Source organism: Nomia melanderi, chromosome 6 (genome assembly GCF_051020985.1).
Source record: "Nomia melanderi isolate GNS246 chromosome 6, iyNomMela1, whole genome shotgun sequence".
Lineage (NCBI taxonomy): Eukaryota > Metazoa > Arthropoda > Insecta > Hymenoptera > Halictidae > Nomia > Nomia melanderi.
Window position 1 is genome coordinate 14,826,509 of NC_135004.1, and position 22,368 is coordinate 14,848,876.

At 46.0% G+C, this 22,368-nt stretch overlaps 1 protein-coding gene across 7 annotated transcripts in view; it reads left to right on the plus strand.

Annotated features, from left to right (window-relative positions):
* The window catches only part of LOC116430136 (uncharacterized), a 100,815-nt gene that overhangs the window by 35,810 nt on the left and 42,637 nt on the right, over positions 1–22,368 (plus strand). For 2 of the 7 annotated variants that reach the window (XM_031983856.2, XM_076368740.1), the window contains 2 exons: positions 10,935–11,325; positions 15,081–15,224. In XM_031983856.2, the coding sequence (XP_031839716.2) occupies positions 11,007–11,325; positions 15,081–15,224 (463 nt within the window). In that variant the 5' untranslated portion in view covers positions 10,935–11,006. Of the gene's footprint in view, positions 1–1,413; positions 1,756–4,880; positions 5,325–10,934; positions 11,326–15,080; positions 15,225–22,368 lie in introns of those variants that run through there. The other 5 variants (XM_031983852.2, XM_031983855.2, XM_031983851.2 and 2 more) reach the window with 5 other exon arrangements.

The window sequence follows — 22,368 nt, forward strand, 5'->3', positions numbered from 1 at the left end:
AATTCGACGGTGCTAACGAGTTTTCTACGGCGAGAGACGAGAACCGTAACGTGAAACGTCGCTGACGCAGCTGGGTTTTCGTAACACCCGCTTTTCCCTCGTCGTCACGCGGTTGTAAGAACCGAACGCGGCCAACATCCGCTTCCCTCTTCGCGAGCCGGACACGAACCTTCCCAATATCACTCCCCTGGGCAGTTTCCGACATTTAGGGTAATTCCGTGCGAGATGGTTCGATCTCGTTCAAATCGTCAGATACGTATGTTTCCAATGGTTTTTCCTTGTCTTCAATCTTGCACAGTGACTCGTTTAACTGTTCTTCTTACACATATTCGGTTTGTTTTCATAAATATATTCCTTTTCTTCAAGCGTCAAGGATGTTTATGATATAATGGCTCTTTTAAAAAAACTAGGCCATTCCTGTCCGATTTGTCCTACTCGACAGCACCAGCTACGTTCCATTTGTCCAGATTTGCATCGGCCAAGTTTGCAGCCTTTTGCTCCGGCGGAACGTGATAACGCGCAACATGTGCACGCGCGTTCTCTGCGATGCAAAGGGTGATGCGCGCAAACGGCGATGCAGATGCGGGCTCCTTTTGCCGCGGCACTCCTTCGGGCGCATAAAATTCTCGATTTCATCGTGGGACCCTTCTTAACCATACATCTTTCTGCCTCGCGTACTGTATTTTCCATTATGTCGGCTCGGTCAAAAAGTTTCCTCGTTTCTTTTGATACGGTGTTTGCGCTACGACACGTGAGTCAATATTACATTTTAATAAATGGACTGAGTAATGGCAGAAAGTTGGCTGGCGAAGCGGGTGATATACTCTGTGATTCGAGTGAAACGTTGCGAGCTGGTTTACGAGTTGCAGAGATAGTAGTATTATCATTTGAATAATGACACTAGAACTACCGCGGATTTAAAACGATTCATCTGTAATCACTATAAAAATTCTAACAATAAATTATTTTCGGTTTCTTCAAACATTCATTATAGTATTCAAGTGAAGCTTTTTATTTTCAAGGTCATTTCAGATATTCGATGCTTTTAAGATATCAATAATTCTAAAACAAAACAATGGAAACTAGTCAGTAAACTTTAAACAAATCTCAGCTTACCTTATCTCATTTTTACACATCTTATATGTAAAAATAGAAAAGCATCATTCAGTTCCTAAACTGAAACGAAAGGAGCGCTAGTCGATTTTCGACCGAATTTCGCAAAGATCCGTGCCACTCAAACTGTTGAAGACAGCGAGAAAGCGGACTCGACCGCTTCACTGTACTTCGTAAACACAGAAATTAACAGTTTCCGGTAAGCTGAGGTTTATCGCGTTTCCGTCTCCAAGGAGAACGTGCGACACTTCCGCCTTGGACGTCCGCGGCTGGTTTCCTCGTTAGTTATAATAATTTGTCGGCTCGGCGTAGGACGGCTTCCGAGACGTGCACGGTCGGCGTCGTCGGGCCGGCTAAACGAGCGAAACTTAAGCGTTCGCGGTGTTCCGTGACCCTTTCTTCGTCGCGCACACACGTCGATCCAGCCGGGACTATATTCTCGGGGGAGAATGTAACCGGGCGTTATAAGGCTTTTGAAAAAGGTGGAAACGCGGCGACGCGGCCGCAAAAACACGTGCTTACTTCTGGCTCGGCGAAAGCTCCCCGCTGAAGAAATATACCGGCGGACGAGAGGCACGCGAGCGCAATGGTTGTTATACACGCTGAGACATGCGGCGATGCGTGCATCGCTGCCAGCGATGGGTTTGAGCCTTTTTTACTTTTTGTTTTAGTATAACATGTATCATGAAATATTAGACTTAGATCGGTTGTGAGGTTCGACGAAGAAAGGACTTCGCTTGTCCTACAAGAAGTCAGGGAGGCAAGGGAGCTGGAAGGGACTATAATTTCTAACTATAGAAAATAAAATTCATAACGTCACCATCGTTACATCTCGGTTCGTCGCATTCGGTGTTCTTCCAGTTTCTTTTTATCCAGAGGGATAAAAATAATTCATTCCTGATTTCCTCTTATACAGTTGCTAAAAAGGTATAAACACCTCTTAGAGAAATGATTAAACAAACTAATTTAATAATACCCAAACTGAAATATAAGCAAAACACCAGCTTTCATAAAGAAACTTTGAAAAGTTAGTTTCAACACTGAGTAGTTCTAGTGTTCATCTAGATTAAGCACCCATGAGGGTAACAATTAAAAAAAATTTCCAGAAACTGGAACACCGTGGAGCTCTAGTAAGAATCTCACACTATCCTCGGTCTCCCCAAAACAGAGTGCCTATGATAGGCTATCCACGCGAAAAAGAAAGTAGTTCTACTGTTGAGGGTTGCAAGCGATGGGTTTGGGTCGTCTGAAGTGTCATGATACTTACTGCACTCAAACAAAAGGTGAAAATGGCTCGAATCCATTGCTCGTAGCGATGCATCGTCGCCTGTTTGAACGCGTAGTGGTGCCTTTAAGCTTCACCCTATGGAGAAAGGGGATGAAGGGAGGTCGCGCCGCTAAATTCCTCCGGAGTACGTTGTCGTACTTGACACGTAAACCCGTGTCTCCCACTTAGGCCGTGATTCGAGGGATTTGAGTCGCCGGCGTCGTTTCCACTCCCGGGTACCCACGCTTTCATTGGCGGTGCCGAAGCCGGATCATATATATTCCTGTCTCGATTCGTCTCCGAGGCTTACGAGATAGGCGCGCCAAGATAGAATCGATTAACGCGTTTTTCGACCCAGCCGCCGCGGTGGGAAAGGTTTAATGGACGTCGCCCGCGGGACAAATGTCGTTGATCTACTGAGAGCTACAGCAACGGGGTAAAGAGTAGTCGGAGATTCTGTGGGACTGTCATCGCGTCTTGGAGCAATTCTCATTTAAATATATCGTTTCCGAGGTGACAACAGGACAGATTATTTAAAGGAATAGAAAATATTCTGATCGTATGTTATTTATGATGTGTTCAGTGTCAGAGGTGTTCTCGATTTGTAGTTCAGCTAAATTTGAAGAAATAAGGAATCTGTAAGAACATAGGAACATTTAGAATTTTTTCAGCACTAGATTTGAATTCCAGATTTTAATAAAAGATATAACGTTGTACTCTGTATTTATAATTATCTTGAGACTTATCATGTAAGGGTGAATTTTTCATATTTTTCGAACTACGTCTCGCATAAAGACGAGTTGAAGGTCTCAGCTTGCAAAAGGTTGAAATTCTATTATATAACGAGATTCTGCGTTCCCCGAGCACGTTTGTTTTAAGTATTTCTACAAGTTTACAGTACTTTGTTATTTAGGCTTTCTGGTAATCTTCTGTCAGAGAAAGGTTTATTCAGCGGCGGTTCTGAACTTGTTTGAAGTGGTTGTGTTATTCATTAGCAGCTACTGCGTCGGAGCAGCGCGTATCTCGGAGTAATGTTTGCGGGATTACGAGTAGTTGTACTATTGCGGGGTTAATTACATATAAGTCAAGGGTCGGCACGGTTCAGTGAATTCGTTCCATCGGTCGAGTTTCCGCTGGTTTGCTCTGGGGTGTCGTTTCTTATTAAAAAATAATGTTTTAACGAAAAATGCTATTAATAGAAGAACGAGGAGAAGCCTCCTTCATTATGCGTCCATGAGTGAGCTGTGTGTTTTCTTTCGATCGACCTCGTTTCCTTTATCCCCGTGACAAGAGCTTCTCAAGGAATGTGCCTTTAAAAGATAAACTTTTATTTCACGCCCACGCCGGAGGAGAAAACGCGTTGCGGTTTATTTCTTATTTCACGCTCAGGATGCGCGCAAGATTTCCCCATCGAAGCGTTTAATAATAATCGCTTTATAGAGGAGGAGCGAGAATACATATTTTCAAAATATCTAGGAAACACCCGACAGCCAATTCGTGGACGAGCAATCTCCGTTAAGCTTTCGCGTAATTATTGTTTTTTATTCGAACGTCCGACTCAGGAGTATTTCTCTTTCCAATTTGCGGCCATTTCCTTTCTAATACGAGAAATCATAGCCGTGAACGACGCTTGGCGTGAAATCGGCCGTAAACGGGTGGTCAGCCGCAGCGCTAACGAGTTCTCCCTCAACGCGTTTGTCTCCCTTTCCAGCCGACCGATTAATCGGTTAATTCTTGGTAATTTCGTGCATTCCCAATTAGCACCCGTCGAATATGCAGCATCGACCACGCTCAAACAACTTCCCGCGCTCCGGATTTACCGGAGTTTAGTATCCCGGGATTGTTTCCCGCGTTTACGGTCGCAATCGCCGTGAAATACGCGGACGCAACAATTAATTAATTCCAAGAAACAGATACTAGGCATTTACAGTGTTCACGGTAAACGCTATTCCCATTGATTCATCGAGATACTACCCGCCGCGTGTTCACGGAGTTCCGAAAACTGCATTTTTCAAGCGAGACACCTACAATAACGGAAACACGGCGATCGAAAATCAATCTTTGCGTTAGCACTTCCGATCGGACGCTGTCCAATGCATCGAGCATTGTGTTCCAACTGAAATTTGAAAGTATCCCCGAAGCTACCGCATCCCCAGTATATTTATCGTCCCCGCCTCGCTCTGCGAAAACAAGAATTCCTCGCAGACCTTATCGGAGGGAGTTCTATTTGACGCGTTCGATCAATCTCAGAATGTAGACCAAATCACCCGCTGTTCCGGTCTCGCGCGGCACCCTTGTGCACGAAGAATGTATCGGAAACGTGCGAGGGCATCGCGCACTCGAACGAAGTGATTCACAGCCGACGTGGGGCGGGTTGTGTCTTATCTGGTTATCTCGAAAAATGCACCCTCGAATGTTAGAAAAAGATTTTTAGAAAACCGGCGAGCGTGCGCGATCGTGGCCCCCGATGGACGAACGGGACAGAGCGAGACAGTTTCAACCGTCGCGTCGCCGCGCGAGGCGCGAGTTTGCCTTGGTTATTTGCCCGTTGCAAATCGAATCGCCGTTTCGACGCTAAAGGAGCTCAACCGACCGCGCCGTCTACAAATTACGCTGATCCAGAAACCGGGGAGTACTCGGTGAAATTCTCCGTGCTTCGGATGCCCCGTATAACAGACATTAGAGGCGACCGTACACACGGCGGCGCCTAAAAGCGGCGCGCAATTTGTCTTAGAAACATTGGACGGCTGACTGGCGAACGGGGCTGTTCGCCGGCTGAACGGGACATTTCATATTCGCCCGGAATTTCCAAATGAAACGTCCCTACCCGATTCCGAGGCAAATCTTGTACACCGATACGACACACGCTGCGTTCGGTTCCACGAATACCGGGCGCGAAGGGCCGGAACTGCCCCAGGAGTTTCATTTCGCCGATACCATCTTGGTAACTACTCCGCATGGAAAAGGGAACTTTTTAGACGAACGTTCGATAGAATCGCGTGCGCTCGACAACTTCGTTTACCCCCGCGGAATTAAAATTATTCGAGTTTCAGCCACGCCGAACAACCGCGTTAATTTCGTTTTGAATTCACGGCGTCGCGCATGCGTTCGCTCGCGGGTCGCTCGGAAATTTCACGAGGACGCGAGACGGTTAATGCGGATATTTAGGAAGGGAATATACCCCGGTTAATTTCGTCTCGAACCCGTGCGAACTTAATTCACTTGGCGACCTGAAAAAAGTCGTGTCCCTGTTTCCCATAAATATGCATGGTTCCGTGGAAATCGAGCATGGACGCCCTGTTGCGAGCAATTTTGGGGGGTATGAATATCGAGCACCAATTACAAGCGACGCTTCGCCCGCGCACTTCCGTTGGCCGTTCGATGCTTCGGAACGGCCGTTGAACGGCGCAAGACGGAATTAGGCCTTTAATGACAGCGTAAAACTGTTATCACCTGTATGCAGCTTTCGATGTTGTCGCATGCAAATTGTACCGGATGCGTGGAAGTCGGCCCAAGTTTTCTCGTTTCTCGTTCAATCAAAATGCGAGACAGCGTGATCGAGTGGCGTGTCTTATCGTTCCTCCACCCGGCGCTCGTAAATTCCCTTTTTCCCCGGCTGTCTCCATTCTTTCGCCCCGCTTCTTCGCTGCGCGTTCCTCACGCGGCGTCCGCGCGCGTGTGACTCCCTTGCCCACGGTACAAATCTCCACCGACCGTGCGTTTCTAGTTCTTAAATCGTTGATTTACGGCTACGCGCGAGCATGAACTTAACCGTTGCCGTGTATCGGTTTCCTTCAACGGGATCCAACGCATCGCCGATAAATTTCTCCGTTAACGAGCGAAGTTCCAACCGGATTGACCGGTCACCGCGATAATTTGTAGTATTACCGTTGCCTTTTCACCGATGGATCATCCCCCGTAATAAACGTTAGCAAGCGTTAATGAAGCGCAACGGGGTCAGTTATGATTCGCAAACACCGGGTGTCGATGGCATTTCCGATCGGACGTTTTAATTAAAAGTCCTAACCCGGGAAATTACGGCCGACGCCATCAAACATTCCGCCCCGCTTCGTGGCCTCTCATCAGTATTCGAAGAAAACGTTCTTTAATCACCTCTGTATAGGTATACCTCTCATTTCGCAGAGGAATTAACGTGCGTCGAGTTTAAGACTTGCTACGTGTCCGATGTAATTGTCCGTAGAATTGACAACGATCTCCTATCTAATTGCTCATTGAGATACTCCGCTCGGAGACGAATCAATTAAGCAACATGTTCGCGTCGCGACACTTAAATGAGCTACGACCTTCGCTTCCGGAGGCAAGCCGGCTCAACGACAGCGAGGGAGCTAAATTTCGTGATATTCTTGTAACCGAGCGATCAGTAAAGAAAACTGAAAGCTGATGATAGTAGCTGCGCCATCGACCGCGAGAATATCAAGCGGAGCAATTAGTGTCGTCGCCGCTAATGAAGTTTCCCTTCGATAGTGAAATATGCGGAAGGAATGAAGGGTGCGCGATGAGTTAAGAAGACTGTCAACGGTGCAGCTGCACGACGCTTACGCCTCAATTTGCGTTCATTAAGAAACAAATGTAAAGTAGATAGCTTCATGGTTATTAGCGAAAAATATAGATCTTTTTACTAGAACAAAGCTGTAGCATGATGATCTCGAATAGTCCTCAGACATTAAAACAACGAAGTTCTAAATACAATACTTGAACTCGATAATCTACAGTTTCTCGATACCAAGAGTTACCACCTCGCTCGGCTGCTTCTACGATTGGTCTCGAATGAACTTCAACTCTATGTCACCATCAGTGCTAACTTGTTTGCACCCGTAAATACTGGTTAGAGTACATTACAGTTTCCGTTGTCAAGTCACATAAAGTCAAATGAAAGTTCTGGAGCTATCGCTATGTCAAGTTCTCCTTGTATCATCTTGCCGCTAAGAAAAGTTAGTATGTATTCAATGAAGATTCCCACCAAAGACGGATATGATCGTTGACCGAGTATACGTTAATTAAGGAAATCGGCGCTTCTTTTGCTACCGTGCATTGAAACCGCCCTCTAATAGTGTTTGCGAACGGATCGCATTGGATCGCAATTTCGAGCAGAATCCCGTCGGCCCGGAATTGATAAAATAGGCTACGGTTCGCTTTGTCCGCATGTGGCAGCGGTGAAATGTAATTTAAATCGGCGAACGATCCAAAGAATCGTCGTCCGGGACAAAAGTGTCAGGATTGATCAGCGACCGCTGACGGTTTAACGAGAACTCGATTTTGCCACTGTGCTTTTACTTGGGAAATAAACGAGAGAAAAAGTGAGGGCAGTTTGTACGGCGGACAGGACTCGTCCCGTCATTCTTTTGTTATCCGATTCGCGGAACTTTCTCTCTCGGTTGTGATTCGGTTGATTTCAAATTCGAAAAGTGCCGTCCACCGATCGCCCGTGTAACTCCCGTCCGAGACGAATCGTCGATATCAACGTCGGACCGATTGCTCGGAATTTAATGAATCGAACTCGTCCAGCTCTCCGCCTTCGCGGATGTAGCGTTCCACTTTCTTTCTCCCCGTATTCTATCCAGCACAAAGAGTTCCTTCCGAGCTCGATTTATTTTTTTCCTGCACGGCCGCGAAGGGGAAGTATTTGCAGGCGAGAATTACGATAATACGAGGGGCCGTTCCTCTTCCGCGCCAGAACCGAATTTATGATCCTCGCGATACGTGAGCCCTCGATCTCCGAGAAAGATTAAAGCTGATATGGCGCTCCTTGCGGGATTCTTTCCATTCCGTGCGCAAAAACAGCCACGCTGCAATTTGGCGCGCTGTCCGTTCAGAGTTTTATCGCCGTGACGTGTATCACGTCGTCGAATTTTCAGGGAAAAGAGATCGGTTTCGTTGGTTCTGCACTAGGGACCACGGTGTTCGCGCGGAATCTGCTCGGGAAATGGTCACGTTTACCTCTCGCTTCTTTCAACCAATTAGTCACGTACTACTTTCCACTTCTCGCGATGATTTCAGTTACGGAATTCTTGTTTCCCTGTTTACGAGCTGTCTCGATAAGAATGTTAGATCTTTCAATGGAAACGAAACTAGCGGAACACGACCGAATGCAACCGACGAGATTCGGTCGAAAGTATCAAAGTTACTTCTCCATTGTTGCCCAGGCACACGTGCACCGCGCGCCCCAAACAGCGTTAACCTGTTCGCGACTTCCCGCACGCTCAGCTCCCCTGCGGCGTAACTTTCTTTCATAAATCAACCACTCGAGGCATAGACACCGTGTTTGCCAGCTACTTCGACGGACATCAACGCTGGTTTATCGTTGAATCTCGGACTATTCCACGGGAAAGTTCGTTTCGTTCTATCCGCCATTTTCACGCAGTCCCATCGAGGAACATTCCAATTTGCATTTTTAAAAAAACATTTTAGGACCAGCAGATAGCCTGGTTGTGGGGAGTGATAGATGGCCGACCCACGTCACGAGATTCTTCTCGGGGCGATATATCTACGGGTGCCCGAGCGTTATCATGACGAATGACGAATGCTCATTTACCGTTAATAAGGGTAGGTCGTTAAAGGCGGGATCGCATTAATGCGCATTCATGAACGCGAGTCAAGTTTGCGCTCTCGAAAGCATCGCTGAAATATCTTGAACCACTTATAACAAGATCGTTCGCATCTCTTGCAAGCGTCAGTCTACTTAAAAGTATTGCTTTTCGCACTCGAAGCAAATGAACCTGCTCATAATATACTTCGTCCCATCTCCGTGCGCCGTAGCCTCTAGGTAATCGCGTTCAATTTATTCAGTGTTCCCGAAGAGACTCTACTCGTAACCAAACTCCTGATCCTTACGGAAGTTTACATTTTCACAGCATCTCGTAACAATGCGTATGAAGTGAAAGTACTAGTTCCTCCCGGATAATGCTTCTCTCACCGACAAACCTCGATAAACGAAAGCTTTTAGCAATCCTTATCGGACAGTTCATCGCGGAGCAATTCGAGCAACCCTTCTGCTTACGGGATACAAACAATTTCGCGTCCCGATGCAATAGAGTCACCTACTTCGATTCGCATTCCATCCACCATTGTCGTGCCTTCAATCATTCCACGGCAATGCTGTCGGCAGTCACAAAGGAAGCTGGGCGTCGCGTCAAATGTCAAAACATTCGATCGATTCGCCGACTAAACGGATAGGTTTGCCGCGTATATATGGTAGCTGCCGGTGTCCACGGGCATCTTGATGCCCCGCGGCCGCAAGGGGAGCATCTATGAACGTTGCGGGCCAGATGGGCGACCGAGGGCGGTTTGGCAGGTTCGCCTCCCCCAATCTTCGCAGCCGATAAACTTCTCCAACTAACGGCGCCGTCAGAACACGCGTCCAAGTTTGCCACGAAACGGCAAGTGCCCGTCGCTTCGAGGTTGTTACCGCAACAATGCGTATTTTTCGTTCCAGTTGTACACGGAGTTTGCTCCCGTTTCCACCTCGAAATGACTACTCGCGGATGCATTTTTATTATCCCACTCGGAGGGATACGGTTCAACGCGGCGGTCACATGAAAAAGGGAACGGGTAATCCGCGTTGCACTTGTTATTACCGCGGGACGATGCCTCGTCGTCGAATCTTGGTATCTCGTGAAATTGACGTTCGCCAGCCGAGAGTCTATTCTCGCTGCTCGTTGAAAAACGTAATACCGAGCTCCCCCGAAGCCATTCCTACCGATAAGCGGATTGTTCCGCGTATTTATATCGTATCGTGGTACACAATAATAAAGTGTCGCGATATTTCTCAGCGATCCAGATCGTTGCTCATTCTAAAGGTCCATTGGGGATGCCTTAATCTTTACGCTCTGACGTTCGACTCTAATCGATCTAACGCTCGTTATTAATTATGCTATTATCCGTTATTTATTGACCTATTTGTGTACCGTATATCTCGTACTCGACGTAAGCAAGGCGCGCTAAGTAGTTTTCCGATATTTAAACGCGCGGAAATAAATAGCAACTGTTCGGAGCTTATAAAGTGTGCTTTTCGAATTCTTTCGCCCAACGGTATCCTCGTGCGTATCCGATGAATTATATCTTAATTAGCGTCTAGGTTAAACCTCGAATCTTTCTGCATCGAAGTTTGAAAGTAACCCAACGGTATGGAGGTCAGTCAGGGTTATCCAGCCTTATCGTTCCCATTCGTGTCGCGGCGAGCTGTCCATCGTAACGTGGTGCGTCGAGCCACCTGTGGCTATCGAGGTGGCTCGATGCGGTACCGGGTGCCAAGCATTAAATCGCGACCTACAAAACCGTCGCGTTTAGCTCGTTAAACGCGTTCCGTTGCGAACGCGAGCGCTCCCGTCCGAAAACGAAAGCAAACAAAAAGGCTTCTCCTCTTCCCCGCCGTTGCGTTTCCATTGCGCTCATTGAAAGAGGGTCCGTTTCGTGTTTGTTTTAGCCGTAGCCCGCGGAAACCGCCGGTGATAACGAATGTAACGGCAATTAGGCAGGCCTGGGTCGCGTGTTAACGAACTTTCGTCAACCAGGTTTTGCTTGGACATGTTTGCAGACGAGACAAAGCAGCGGGGCGGTAGGGAACGCCGAGGAGCAAGAAGGAACGAGCGGCGGCTGTTCCCCGAGGATGTCGACGGGGACGATAACGATGACGATGACGACAGCGCTGGCAACGCCGACGTCGACGATGACAGTTACGTCAGTACCGCTGCCGTTCCTGCCCGCGGAATCCCATCCATCGATATCGTCAGCGGCCGACTCGCAGCAGCTCGGCGCACAGCAAGATGGTCAGTACCGTGGTGTGACCGCCGCGACCGCCATGTTTTCGGCCGCCTCTTCGTCCACGGACGCCAGCAAGCTGTCGACGAACGTCCTCTTTTCCCTGCCCGTATCGCCGAAAAGACCTGCACCGGTCTCGTCGAATATAACGAAATCACAGATGAAAGGTGAGTCCGAGTTACCATGATTGTTCACGAACAACCTTTAGTGAAACACTGGATGCGAATTCTTTACGAATTCTTCTGAGTTCTTCGATGATTTTATAGTTAGATTTTTTGGAGAATGTATACTCTTTTATATAAATTAAATGTGTTCGGATCCTCCGGGTGAAATTTAATGGATGTAATTTATCTGCGTTGCCACATTCTTGATCTGCAGAACAATGTAATAATCCCTGGTTATTTTCATAATCCGATTATGATGTGTTGAAATTTCATTTGCCGAGTCGTAATTAAAACGCTGGTAACGTAGAAACGATAAGAGGCATGCTCGAAACAGCAATGTGAAGTGGTATTCGTGAAAAGGTTCATTATATAATAATAGCTCCCGCAGGAGTTTCGGTGCAATATCCGATAATAACGGTTACTTGAAGTATTTTCGATTATAACACACTTTCAGGGAGTAGGATCTTCGAACGAGTTCGACGTTCTCCGAGGGGACGTGTTAAAACATCTGTCGAAATGAATGGCGGAGACGTCGAGCATATAAGTTCCATTCTATTCAAAGATAACGTTTGACTGGCAGGAACGCCCCGTAACTTAAAAACGAACGTTTCCAGAAACGTTTTTCTTTTTTTATTCGGGGGAGGGAAGTTTTATCAGCAAGCCATTGTCTCTATTCAGCGAAGACATTTCGACGGTATGAAAAAGTAGAACCAGATTTGTAATAGCCGAGGTAGAAGCGATGGAAGAATCCGGTAAATCATTTCTGTTAACGTTTTATCCGAATACATTGCTTCAGATGAGTCTAAAAAGAAATTCTTATCGCGGAATCTCGAATGAGGGGATATTAAAAGCTGACGGAATATTTTAACGCAGCAGAGATGCTGAATTTACCATCGTTCTCACAATTAATCACTACAAAGGGAACAAAGTTGGAAATACAAATGGTTGAAATTTTGATAACCGCGTGCCTCGGAGATCCGTGACACAATTTATTATGCAGGTGATTATCTCGAAACTTCTGATGCGGTTCACGGGAGCACGTTATACAATATTCTAAAAGTTACACCGCGTTGTGTAGCGCGAGACACATACCAGTGGATAGTAATTTATTGCTTAACAGTTATTCTTCAAACATCGAGTACCTTGGAAACTTTCCACCGATATCCGACGGATCATCGCAGCGTACGATTTCGACTACAATTTCAAAATTTCCAGCTGCACCGAATGAAAGGATCCGTTCAGTCTGTAGCCAGCAATTCTTCTTCGTCGGGGACGTTTCAGTGACTTCAAAAATTACGGATAACGAATAGGCGCTGACAAAAATTTCCTCTCGAAGTCCGCGGCACAGAGAAGAATTTCGAAGTATTACGGACGGAACATTCGGGATCTGTCAGGGCGGATCGCAATATTGAATTTTCGTATTTCGAACGTTCGTTCGCTGTTACCTTCTCGATTCGTTAGCTCCGCCGCGATGACGTTCCGACGTCGAGCGCGTACGGTTCGGTCTTTCGCTTGTTCCCATCGATCGCGATCGCGGTTAACACGGAGCTCGCGGTTGCCGCCAGGCGAAATCTCTCCAATTAATGCTAAGTCCCGCGGGAATTGATTTTCCTGGCGTGCATGTCGCGCGCAAACGGAAGTACCATTCCTCGGCACGGTTTTCGCGGCCGTTGGAAAGTCGGAAGTTTATATCCGACCTTTTCACTACCGCGATTTCAACTTCGAATGCAAAAAGAAACGGAGGGGGGCGTGGAAAGTGTAACGATCGATCGTTCGAGCCAATATGAAATGCGCTTTCATCGTTGCGAAAACGGTCGGCCGTCGTTAAGCCGTTTTACGCAGCCAGTGGGATTCGTCGGTCGGCCACCGGTGCCGAACGGGTCTCGCTGAAAACCGAGGGATGTCAAAAGAAATTCGAGGCAAAGAAGTCTCGCGTGTCGCTTGTCAAGACGCGACACGCGAGAGCTTGCCTATCGCTTTGCCGCAAAGAGGAATACTCTTGCGTCGACGACTTAAGTTCCACGGCTTTCACCTGGCGTTTTTTTCAGTAACGCTATCGAGGAACTAAAGCGCGGTTTCGTCTTGAGTTAGTGGATGTAGCCTGTACCAAGGTTTCCTCGCGAAATGGGGCTGGCTTGCTTGCAAATAGAAGAAATAGGGAAAGTTGTACGAATACAAGCTTCCAAATGGTTCAATAGTAATAAAAGATGAAACGACGCAGGAACAGATTTACGACCTGGTAAAATAATAATGGTAGACGAAACTTCATCGAGAATCAACAGAAGACACCAAGGAACTTCCGTCAACTTACAACCAACGATTCTCTACTCGACTTAATCTGATCTTTCTATCTCACCTCTGATAGTAAGCTCTTTGCACTCCATTGTCGACGACATTGTAAAATAAGTTTATAACTCTTTTTAATCAAACATAACTTTAAAATACATACGCGTTTTTCTCAATGACAAAACAAGATCTCCAATTTCTCACAGATGCGCTCGCACCATTGTAAATACTCCAGTAACTGGTAGCTCATAGTAGAAATGATTCGCAGTCGCTGAAAGATCATATTAAAAATCACTCGGAGTGCAGAGGGTAAGGCAAACGCATCGATTAAAAAATAATGTATATCGGCCGACTAGTGTCCTCATATATGTATGAGTAAAACGTGTCCGAAATACGGGTTCGAGGAAAAAGTGGAATAGAATGGGTCGGGAAGGAAGAAAGGGACGCGAAACCGCGATCCCGTAACCGGGTTAAGCAGAACCTATTTGTCGACGGTCCTTCCTGCGCGCTTTTTCTTCGCCGTTACCCATTAGCGCGAAATCACGAGTTTTCTCGCTTCGTCTCTCGCCGTGGCCCCTCTCCGCCGTTTCTCATTCCCCCGGCCGGCCGGCAAACAATAGCGCATGGATATGCCGGCGCAGAATGTGCTTATAGGAAAACCATAGCCGCCGGTACGTACAAAATCAATGGGCCGTGAAACGAGGCTATTAAACGGTCGAGTCAAGCACCGACTATCCGAGCCCGACCGCTTGTCCCTTCTCACCGTGGCCGCCGGCCGATGCGCCGCGCTGCGCCGACCCGCGGCCATCAAACATCGCGGAATGTTATTGACCGAAGCGTTTAATCAGCTCGAACGACCCACCTCCCTAACTCCACGGTTTGAAAAAAACCCGCCAAGGGTCGCGGGAGAAGTGGTCTGTCTCACGATTCCTGCGGTGTCTTCGACAATCGGGTTACGTCTCGTCCAGCGTTCGCCAACTTTGCTCCGCGCGAGTAATTAACCGTGACGGAATCACTCGTGACACCGTGCTTCTCGGGACATTCTCTCTTAAACCCTTTGCACACGAAAGTCTTTCGTTAGAAATGTTCAATGTTCTCCGGTGAAGTATGAGTGACACCCTGTGGAAGCGACTAATAGGAAACACACGTGAATTAAGAAATAAAACTATTTTATTTCGATGTTTGATGCATAGGAAACTTAATGTTGTATATAGGACTTTAATTTTGTTATGTCAAATCAAGACGTGTCTTCGTTAAGTTCATATGATTTTTTGATAGTGAAAATATGGACAGTTTTTCTGTAATATTCGAGGTGCGAGAGTTATCAATTACTTTGAACGAGTTTTAGTACTATACTGCTTTCGTTCCCAGTGTTTCCGGTTTGCGATGAACCAGTGGCCATGTAATATCCGCGAGTAGAAGGTAACAAGAGAATCACGGTTTACTAAGTGCTCGGGATTTCATTGTTGTAGAATTCAGGGAGGCTTTCAAGCTGTTCGACAAGGATGGCGACGGAAGTATCACGAAGGAGGAGTTGGGCAGGGTGATGCGCTCTCTCGGGCAGTTCGCGAGGGCCGAGGAACTTCACACCATGCTGGAAGAGATCGACATCGACGGTGAGTCTATCGAACACGATTTCCCCGAGAATACCTCTGAAATCAAGTTTTTGCCAGTTCGTTATTTCATGCACACTAGGGGCAAGGTTTTGAAAGAGTACAGTGTTCTTAGAATCCTTTTAGAAGTGAACTGCTTTTAACCTGTTGTGTTTACATTCGTTCCTTAAAAAAAGTAAACCTGCAGCGTGTATTTCTAAGGTGTTCCGGATACTTTAACCATTTCTCCCAACAAAAGAGTAACGTGGCAGGTTTCAAAGCATCGCGTGCAAATTCGGACTCGCGATTCGAGCGCAAGAGATTTCAAAGACGCCGAGGTTTCTTGCAATACGTCGTTCTGAGCGCGGTCGTTCTAATTTAAAGTGTCACCGCGTAGCGTTCGCGCTCTAATAATTCCAAAAAATACTTGCACCCGACCTATACGTCTGAACGGTCTCGAAGCAGTTACCTAGAATAAGGATTACAAAGAAAGATGAAAATGGTATAATTCCGAGCACAAAGGCGGGAACATGTTCGAAATATGTCTTCTCTAAATTTCGCTCATTCCCGGCGAGTATCCAAGCATCATCAGTCTCGAGTGATCCTGGTGTAGTGAACAGCTATCACGACCGGCATTATTTTCTTTCAAAAGAGCAAGCCGTAATCGTCGCTTAAACGGATAGCCCCTTTCAATCTTCCTGTCAGTGTACACGCGACACTGTTAAAACGTGTTAAAACATTGACGTTAAATATTGCGTAGCATTGGCATCAAACCTGTGACCTCGAATCCATTAAATCGTCAAGTATTTCAAATCATATTCAAACCGTTCCAGAAACGTTTATCGATGTTATACAAATGTATCGATCGTTTCGATGCATTTGTCTGCATCAATACGAAATATTGTCGTCGCTTAAATGAAATCCAGTGGTTGCCGTGTATGTCTCCGTGTATAATGGACGGTCGAACGGTGGCGTAATCATTTGATTCGTCAGTTGACTGGTGGTCCAACGTGCCACGTAAACAAGGTGGCGAACAATCTGTCGGGGAACGAGATCTTCGGAGTTTACCATTCGTCCGTGTAATCACGTTGGCCCACTTACAACCTTTCTGCCCGACGGCACCGACTTAATTGCGGGTAATTTTCGTGAAGTGTTCTCCCGCCTGACAATGGGAAGGACGTTCGTGAGCGGAGCCTCTTTATTAAGCCAGACGCTCCCCCGCTCGATTCCGTTCCGCCAACCATACTCTTTCCTTCTTTTTGTATATCCATACTCCTACGACCGAGGCAGTTTTCTTCCCCACTTTCGTATTCTTCTTCTGATTCCGTTTCGTCCGCAGTCTTGAAGAACCAAGGGAGAAACCGCCAAGAATCCTGGCCGACTGCAGTTAGACTAGAATCTCTATTGTCCCAACACACGACAACGGTATCCCCGTTTCTATCTTAAGGGACTACTTCACTGAGACCGTAAGAAACGAGGCGACATGTATTTGGGAATTCTTTCTACAAAAAAGTATCGCACATACGTACGAAGCTCTAAACTTTATACTTTAATCATTTGCGGACGAACGTCGGCATTTCAGCGAGATGAAATTTTCATATTTGGAATGCGAAGTCGCAAAGGGGTGATTTAATTGCTCGAATAGTTTTTCAGTTATCTAAGCAATCGATATATAATTTAGCTTCATCTGCTAAACGTCTCCTGTACTTCAAGGGATCTTCGTCAGCAAAGGGTTAATCCGTGTAATTTAAGAATGCAGTATCTCTGCTAAATACATTTATTCAATTTCGAGTTGTAACAGGTATACAGGTGTCTAAATATTCTGATACAGTACATGGACTCGACGAAATAATTGACACCTTCCTCCAGTTCGATTTACACCTCTGCCGTTCTATCTAAGCGTTAGTATCTCTACCAATTTCTACGTAATTGCATTGTAATTCGAATTCTGAGATGCTAAACTACAAAAAAGTCGAAGAAGATATTAAATTTTTGCGCGATAGGGAGTCTCCTCAGTGGTTGTGTGAAGGGATATCTCGACCGCAATCTCATCAACCCTTCCAGCCCTTTCGCCACGAAACTTTAAGGTATTTCGAAGCGCAAGACGGTCAGGTCTGTGAAAATGAAATCGCAGTCACTGCTCTCGAATGACTTCGTTAACTGAAACGTCGAAATTAAGACGGGGGAGTTGAATATTAAGTTGCGCAGCGTGAAAGAAGGTTGCCACGCGGTTTACGGAACTTTTCGGCGGTGCGTACGCGGTGCGTGCAGCAATAAAGGTACCTGTTGCTGGTTCCCAAAGTAGTAAGAAAGTACCTTCTTTTATCAGAGTAATAAAGGTATCGTAGATCCGGTTTTTTACGAGTGTCGTACGTTTCTGCAATTCGGTCGACCTGGAAAAGACGCCGGAATTCCTTTTCCAACGCGATGACGGGGACAGATACTTTCCCGGGGATCAGCCGAAATTACTTGTACGTCTAAACAACCGTCACGTCGGGTCACCCGCTGCGACGAATTCGCAAGCTGTCGTCGTCAATTGCGACCCGTGTTTACCGCGTGTGAAATTTTTCCTCTCTATTCGCGGAACACCTCGGTACGCGACGCGTACCGTGTTTGTATCCGTTGCTCGTGAAAGGCTTCACAACGGCGGTGACAGAATTTTTATTAATTCCACCGTCCGCCGGAAGCAACGGGCTTGTCCGCTGCCGCATTGTCGAAGTAGTACCTGCATTCTCTCGAGTAACGCGTCATTCTTTCCCTCCGCGTTGTTGTTGCGCGTTAAAATTAGATCCGATACGAGGGATACGTATGCAGATGTTTTAGAATATCTCGAATTACACATTTTAGCGTATTTGATGTTCGTTCTCCAGCCGAAACGTATTAAACGCGAGCTGCAGGTGACCGGTGCCTTTCCATTTAGACTTCGGAACGTTTAATCGGATTCGAGCATAACACGATTACATTATGCCGATCGGTAATTCAGATTAAATTAATTTGTTTCAAGCACCAGCCTTCAAAGTGGTCTCCACTGGAAAAACGAAGATTCTTCCCCGGTCACCTGGAAACTTTGCCATATCATCCCTCGCTCGCGACTTCTTCCCTTGCCATCAGTTCCTGTGTAATTATAACTTGAACTTCCCTGCTAAGATAGTTTCAATTTTTTACCCGGCCCGCGGAAGCCGTTAATTGGCTGGAACTTTGCGCCGGCGAACCGTGAGACGATATTAAACAACTCGTACATGGAAAATACTGCACGATTTTATCCGAAACTGCGAAGGAAAAGTTTGACGTCCACAAATGAAATCTGCAAAACGAAGTCTCATTCCACGTGTGACGTGAAAATATAAACACGACTTAACGAAAAGTACCAGCATTAACGAACAATACTGCACACCAATTCGTGGCCCTCTTCATTTACGCGGCGAGGCTCTCCAGTCCATTAAAAATCTTCACGAAATTCATTACAAGATAATGATCTTTTCATCCTTTCATCCAACAGTTCCGCGACCGGCAAGTTTCCCAGTCTCGCGATTACAATTCTTTCGCGCGCATTCTTTCCCGCGCGGTTTAATGGACGTCATCAGTATTCCAGCGTTTTATTCTCTTTAACAGGCCTGTCCACTTAAAACATTCATCGTAGTGTTGGTCCTTAGAAACCAGCATCAAATTGGAGGAACAATATTTTATAAATCCTACGATATTACAAAATTTATTCAGGTCCTCCGTAACGAATCTCATTAAAGCATGGTAAACAAGAAAAGTTCATTTCTGTTACGTCTGTTGCTTGTGTACACACGCAACTTTTTAATTTACAGAGCAAACTGAAAAGAGCTCCGCTTTTAACCTTCGTCTCTTAAAAAGATCACAACAAAAATTACTCTCGATTTGGGTCGAGAAAGACCTGCATCCCTGCAGGGGAAAGCCTGATCAAGGTTAACGTGTTGATTCTCACTGCCGTGAGAATCGCGTTGGATTCCAGGGAAGAGCGCGTATCGGGCGATCGGATCGGTTCCATAAAAGCGATCGGGTTCGTTCGATGGACGCGTCGCTCCGGGTTCCAGGATCGTTTCGAATTTCGATACCGGGAAGTATCGGGGCAAGGTCGCGCGTGATTCGGCACACGTGTAATTAAAAGTAGCGGCACGCGAGTAATTAGAAGCAGCTTGGCTAACGGACACGCCTACGTAATCGAGACTCGTTTCATCGTGGCCGCATCCCCGTCTCGATGAATAACGCCCGGCCGTGCGCCGCCGAGTAAATCAGACTCGCGTGGATGTGCGGGGGATGAAATGATCAAGATAAAGGGGAAAAAATCCGCGGTGAAAAAGAATATCCGCGCTGATGGCAATCGACGCTCATAGAAATGCTACCGATGCGACGCTGCGTCGCGAGGCCTGAATGCGCCCATCGAGAAGGGACACCGAGCGCGACTTGTCCCTTGGGTGACGTCGTCGGTCCGCAGACATACGGGGTGGTGTACGCAATTTTAACAATGAAGAATCACGACTATTGTGTTAGGGGAATGAGACAGAAATTAGATAAAAGAGGATTAATCTCTATTAAGACACTAGGGTTCTTTTAACCATTTGTGGATGAAGATTCTTCACTAAAACTACCGTGCCAGTCAAAATGACTGGTTTCGATTTGTTTGTACCGCAATTATTGATATCTTGAAGGCATTGAATATTCAAAATTATCTTGAAAATCAGTAGTTTTACTTGACTACTGTAATGAATGTCCGAAGAAACTGAAAATAATCTATTGTTACAATTTTTATGGGGATTATATATTAATCGTATTAAATGAATGGTAGTTCTAGTGTTAAAGTATACAAGATCTTGAACAGATTCTGTCAAATTATATATCGGATGTTGAAATAGTTGAGAAAAAGGAAACTATGTACTGATCCCTTGCTATTTGAGTTACTAAATCATTCGCCACTCAGTATTTCAAATATGAAACTATTGCTACTCTTTGTTAATCTCTATGGTCTTGATTATGGGTCACTCTTAACGGTCCCACTGTGAAACCAATAGAAATTTTAATTTATACCTTTAGTTTCCACTGCTAACTAGAAAATTGAGGTAGTTTCTCAGTACTAACTGATTATAGAAATTCATCAGACACACTGTGTTTTATATACGTTTACATACAAGTGCTTGTAATTGGACTCGAATGGATTAATGATTCGAAGAGTTTCGTTCGAAAACTATATTTTTCAAAGGCGTACAACACGTTTTAGATTCAACTCTCCTCTATGCAACTGCTAAACGTGTACATGTATTAGTAAAATAATTTCAGAATCTTTTATTCTGAAATTCTAACGTACTTCCCAGTGAAAGGGAAGAGATGTCTTTTTGTAACGGTTGCTCGCGTGGACCACCCTGTATAGGCGAGACCGTGTTGCACGCGTGTATTGGTCGACACGTCGCATGTCAATTCATCGAACAGCGTTACGTCGCGGTATTTAGCGGTGTCGACGGAAGTTCCGGCCGGTCGATAGCCAAGAACGACCGGCGAAGTTGATTCCGATAACTTCAAGGAGAGAGCGCACGCCTGACCGGGTTCGTTATTCATCGCGGCGCTGTTTGGAATGTGGCGAGCCGGCGGAACGAGAACCGCGAATTGATTTCGGCGAATCGAACCACTTTACACACGTGTCCTTTGTCCGCTGGAAAGGGGGAATTGAATGGCGTGACGGAATTTCGGAGTCGGGGATTCCGCCCTCGTCGGTGGTGATTTATGCAACCGCTTTATTCCGTTGCAACAAAAAGACAGAATTGTCGTACAATTTAAAAAAAAAAATGAATGACAAGAATGATTGTCGCTCCAGAGAATTCGAGGCCCGAAATAAATCAGTTGGGAAGCTTAAAAGCCGCAAGAGATAGATTTACTCAGACTTCATTTGATAAATTGTTAGTCAAACTGTACCCATAGACGCTAAGCCCGTATAGATGAAAGTGTTTATAACAAACTTCCTTTGAACAGGAACACCATCACCAACCTTCGTGTTTCTAATAGAACATTCAAAAAATTTTCTTCGATAAATCTTATAATCGTGTACCTATTTCTTCAAGATTCATCGGTTTTCGAGAACAACGCGCGAAATTGTAGACCATCAATCACGGAGGAAACGCAGGGAATGTTGAGGCGGAACAGTTGTTTCCCGTAGAGTTGTAAGAATCGTACGTGATCGTTCTTTAAAGTAGAAGTACGCTCTTACCCATTCCATCCCAATGCGGCGTGTGTGAGTTCACGATAGTCATCGCGAATATCAAGCGCGGAGAGCTGGAAAGCACATTGTTGACTGGGATGGGTCATCCGTGATACCTATTCTCGTTCCCGGCGCGGATTTTCCATCGCAGAATTCGCGATTTCGCTCGGTTTCCCCCTTAAACATCGGTCAAAGTTCGACGATTGTTTGGCAGAAATTTAATACCATTCATTAGCGAGCCTCGGCCGCTCGAAAAATAGTTTATCGTGGCTCGCCGGGGGTGCGCTTATTATTTCGTCGGCGCAAGGAGGATGAAGGGCGGGTTTCGTCGGCGCGAAAACTTGGAAAGCGGCTCGTTCGTCGGAAAATTATACGCGAGCGAAGTAATTGTAAGTATATTTGTCGGCCCTTTATCCTGGACGAAACCCGCGGGAAACGTTACATCGGGAAGTTCGGTCGAGTTGAGTTTGAAGTACCTCCACCGCTCGGCGACGAAATTCGCTCGAATAAAGTGTTCCCAGTGTCGGAGGTGGAAGTTTGAGTTATTCGTCGAGAGCAAGACGAATAAAACTACGGAATTCTGCGGTACGCCCGACGTTGACGTTGCTTTATGGTTTCTTGAATTATGCTCGCCCCGATCTGTTGACAAAACCTAAACTGTGAAAAGGCTGGACCACTTAAGAATCGTTCGAGCCGAAAAATCTCGACTTTGGAGGCGAAATTTGGAGTACGCGCGACTACGATGCGTATGGATAGAGACTAACACTAGATTTACGGATATTTATCCTGTACTTTATTCTATCGTTCATAGAAGACTACTTGTTTGTCTATATAGATCGCAGAAATTAGTATTATAATTGTATCAATCGAAATCGATCTAAATTGTTACCAAATAATGTTGAAAAAATTCAGTACTCGTTAAACCGACGGGTTCTATAAATCTATTGTCAAACC